At 32.8% G+C, this 4,453-nt stretch overlaps 1 protein-coding gene across 3 annotated transcripts in view; it reads left to right on the top strand.

Moving 5' to 3' along the window:
* Window positions 1-1,023: 1,023 nt before the first annotated feature.
* The window catches only part of LOC106474668 (proline-rich protein 11-like), a 29,069-nt gene continuing 25,639 nt past the window's right edge, over window positions 1,024-4,453 (top strand). Inside the window, exons 1-2 of one of the 3 annotated variants that reach the window (XM_022402969.1) lie at window positions 1,024-1,359; window positions 2,101-2,242. In XM_022402969.1, the coding sequence (XP_022258677.1) occupies window positions 2,139-2,242 (104 nt within the window). In that variant the 5' untranslated portion in view covers window positions 1,024-1,359; window positions 2,101-2,138. Of the gene's footprint in view, window positions 1,360-2,071; window positions 2,243-4,453 lie in introns of all 3 variants that reach the window. The other 2 variants (XM_022402968.1, XM_013935361.2) reach the window with 2 other exon arrangements.

Here is a 4,453-nt window from a genome sequence, read left to right as displayed (position 1 = left end):
GTCTGCTGACAACTGTCCATTTCCAGTGGTTGTCCCTTCAGGCTTGTTGCCAAGTGCACTGCTTTCTGCTCCTCTATCATCCATTCATTTCTGCTAGGAGCTCAAATTGTGCTCTATATGCTTCCCATGGCGCCTTCCCATCGAATTCCTTTGGCTTTCTTCCTTCCTGTGGCAATCTGCAAGTCGCGGGTTCGAATCCCCATCCCACCAAACATGATTGCCCTTTCAGCCGTGGGGGCGTTATAATGTCACGGTCAATCCTACTATTCGTTGGTAAAAAAAGTAGCCCAAGAGTTGACGTGGGTGGTGATGACTAGCTGCTTTCCCTCTAGTCTTACACTGCTAAATTAGGGACGGCTAGTGCAGATAGCCCTCGTGTAGCTTTGCGCGAAATTCAAAAACAAACAAGCTAGAAAAAAACTGTAAAACAAACGATGATTAAAAAAACTGAGAGAAGATTTAAGTGATTTTTCGACGTTTTCGAGCACGGAGGGAGATGACGAAGAAGACTTCTTCAAATAACACTATTCCTGAACAAAGAACCAACTACTTCAAAAGATATAGAATCAAACTTGTTCCCTCCACCAGCTTTTAAATCTCTTTCATCTACTTCAATACACCAATTCCATCGAGTGCGGCTGTGAAGCGCATTTTCTTAAAAGGGAAAGGCATTTTCAAACGAAAAAGAGCTGGATTGACGAATAACAATTTCGAGAAGCTGATTCTACTGAATTTAAAACAATAATATGAGGAATGCTATCTTTTAATATTAGAGATTTGTTATTTCATCTTAGCTTATTAGGTCATTTATTATTATTACTGTTATCATATTCATTTTTTTTTAACGTTGTGTTCTTTTAGTACTATCATTAAATGTATCGAAGGCTGTATGATTGTTAGCTGCTTTCCTCTCATCATTCTGAGAAGTCTGTATTATGATATTGTAGCAATAAAGTATTACTTTTACCAATAAATTTGCGTTTTTCATTCTTACATTATTTATCGACAAACAAAATTGTTATGAAAAATGTCGGTTTCAAAAGTAACGGTAGCGCGCACAGCTATGGTATTATTATTGTAAATGAGTCTGATATAATATGTCCAACTGCTCACACGTTTTAAACAATTGAATGATTAAGTGAAAATTCGTTATTGTTTTATTTAGAACTAGCAAGTGTTATCCTTGAATTTTTGTTATAAATTTCCTTCCCGATTAAGTCTTAAGCATAGTTAACATTGCTTTGTTGCTATTGGCTGTTTACTATTCTAGTTGTAATACATCCTCGTGCGTGGGATTTTTGAAAATGTGAGAGCGAATTTGTTCTTAGTATCACAGTCACTGTGATTTAATATTATATGGTAAGTTATATGTAAAATTTTGTTTATTATGTTGTTGTGCTAAATGTTTCAGGTTTGAGGAATGGAGTGCACCGCATATTTTTATGATAATTATAATCATTTTGTGACTTTCAACAAAATTTACAAATTTCAGAATATTTATATATCTGTGATGTTAATTTAGGTGTGTCTGTACGTAGGCGTCAGATATTTGCAATTTTCAGAAGAAAGAATAATTAATCATTATTTCTTGATAATTCTTTCTGTCAATTTAAATTTAAAACGTATGAAACAATAACTGTGTCGGCGATAATACGTAGTCTACATATTACACCCACAAAGTGGCATTCATAATCATATGAACTATAGTACAGGCTATATTATTATTATCAATTTGTCATTATAATTTATAATGTATTTTAAGTTTATACTTTACATTACAATGTTTTTGAAAATGAAACTCCCAGTTTGTCAGGTTTGACGAATTTCTTGTGTTTTTTTTATGTTAACACACACACACACATACATAGAGTGATAGCAATATTTTAATCAGACAGATATTTTAATTGACGTACACGTTTTAACAAAAGGGAAGGAAAATTGCAAGCTTTTAGATTTTTTGTTTCCAATTCCCTAAAACTTATAAAATTTGTCATTTTTATTTCATCAACAATGCTCCTTTGTTTGAGAGATGTTTGTATACGTGTGTTATATATATATATATCTTGTATAGATCTGTTCATGCCCATTTACTTTCAACAGAATTAGAATAGATTAAATGTGAATGAAACCTTCATGAAATGACAACCAGACTTCAAGGAAAGAAATTTCGGCACCGGGGACAATGCAAAGCTACAAAAAGAAGGAAAAATCGAAACACATACAATAAACAAAGTAAAATGAGGTGGGTATATAAAATGATGTTTTAAGCAAAAAATTTTAGGTGAAATTTCCATAAAATGAAGTCTGAGTTCAACATAGTTTTTACCATCTATATAATAAAAAAATCAAACATAAAATTGTAACTGAATTAAAATAGAAGCCATGGTTTTGTTGTATACATTATTAATTAGGACTCACTGGAGTATTGTATGCAGTTTTGCTCTCCTTATTTTAGGAAGGACATTGATTTGTTGAGGAGTTCTACTAATTCCAGGGTTGGAGGGGTCATCAAGAGGATAGTTTGAAATATTTTAATTTATTGTCTCTTGAAAAGAGAAGGGTCAAGAATGATCTAAGTGAATTATTCAAAATTATTATGGAAAAGGAAAAGGGCACAAGATTTTTTCATGTTGAATTCTGAGGGTAGTATAAAGAGGTCATAAATTAAAGATTTGGAAAAATTAAATAAATTTTCAGTAGTAGCAGTTGTATTCCTCCAACAGGATTGTAAATCTGTGCAACAAAGTACCATCTACTGTAGTAGAGGCTACAACTTTACAAGAGTGTAAAAAAGGTTTGATAGGTACTTGGAATCGGGGCTGAATCTAGTGATTAGTTTTCTGTTTGTTGAAGGAGGTCAGGACATCCTTGATGGACCAAAAGAATCCTGATGTCTCAATTTGAGAATATCAAAAAGTTTGTTTAATATTTTGAATTCTTGATATGTTTGAAAACTGTAGAGTACCTTTTGTATTATTCACATTACAGACTAGAATTAGTGGATTAATTAAGCTGAACTGGGTAAGATTTTTTTGTAATTTGTAGTTTTTTTTAATAATATGTCACTAGTGAAAGCAAAACTTATTTAAAAATGTCATTTAATGTGGCAGGTTCAATAAATTTTTAACTGTCATTGGGTAAATTGAAAAAGCAAAGCGTGAAATTAATGTTTATCCGGTATCAAGAATTCTCACTTTACTGATAATTTTGTATACATTAGCATTTTTATGATACCTTAAGCTGCAGTATGTACAACTTGATCTGAGTGATGGTGGTTATTGGTGTCTATTTTTCACATAAAATGGGAGATGTTTATTCAGTAGAGTTTTCTGACAGGTGGGTAACTGTGGTTTTTACATTTACACTTGTAAACTTATGTAAGGTTCATAGTATGTATTATAAATCATTATTAAGCAGGACTCTCGTGACTATACATTTTAACAACTTAACCAGGGATGGCGTGACTGGGAGGTGCACAGGGCTGCAGGTTCTTGGGGGCAACAAAAATTGGTTCTGGTCACCAGCTGCTCCTTGGCTGAGCAAAAAAATCAGCATCCTACAGTAAAACATACAGCAAGAACATAACGTTGCTGTTGCCTACAGATGATTCACAGAAAATTGGTTGGGGTGGACAGCAAATTCAGCATTCACACGAGACAGCAAAATGTTGAGTTGTTTATGAACTCAACGTATGGAAAACAAGGGCACATTTGGACCTTCGATGCTGTCCTTGCACACCTAATCTATGGTAGATGTGAACATTTAAACTCATTGTTTACTTTTCAGGAAATCATCAGTTCCCCCTTTTAAAGTCCTGTGAAGTACTGGACTCTACTACTGCTGATGGCAACTCATTACATAAGTTAATCATCTTGTTTGAAAAATAAAACCATCTTAACTGTAACTTAGCCTGTCTCTTTCAAATCTTAAACTTGCTTCCTTACATTCTATTATCAACAGAATATAACCTAAAGAAATCAGAAACCTTTATCCTATTGACTTTTTCTTTTCTTTGAGAAAATAAGAGATTTTATCATATCCCTGTAAGATACCACTTTCATCCCAGAAATCCTTATCTGCAGTCATGCTAGTTAGTGGGTTCCCATGTATAACAAATGTGTGATCCAAATTATGATAAGTAAAAAGCATAACCTTGCATTTACTATAAGTAAGGGGCATTTTGCTAAATATTTGTCAAACTTACCCGTTGATCCAAGTCATTCTTCAACATCCTCAATACAGCTAGAAACATCCAAAATTTAACGTGCAATTACAAAATAATTTCAATGTGTGAAGAACTTATTTTCAAAATAAAAGTAAAATGAAATAACTATATTAAAATAGTAAAGTTTTTATAAAATAATTGGTGATGTATTAATGGGGAAATACATGTTTTTAGTATGAGCATAGTACTATTTTAGTGTGTCAGGTAAGTCAAAGTTTCTGGGTATTT

The sequence above is a fragment of the Limulus polyphemus genome, unplaced genomic scaffold, assembly GCF_000517525.1.
Source record: "Limulus polyphemus unplaced genomic scaffold, Limulus_polyphemus-2.1.2 Scaffold7503, whole genome shotgun sequence".
NCBI lineage: Eukaryota > Metazoa > Arthropoda > Merostomata > Xiphosura > Limulidae > Limulus > Limulus polyphemus.
The sequence above is the reverse complement of the archived record's forward strand: the minus strand, read 5'-3'. Positions and strand labels throughout refer to the sequence as shown.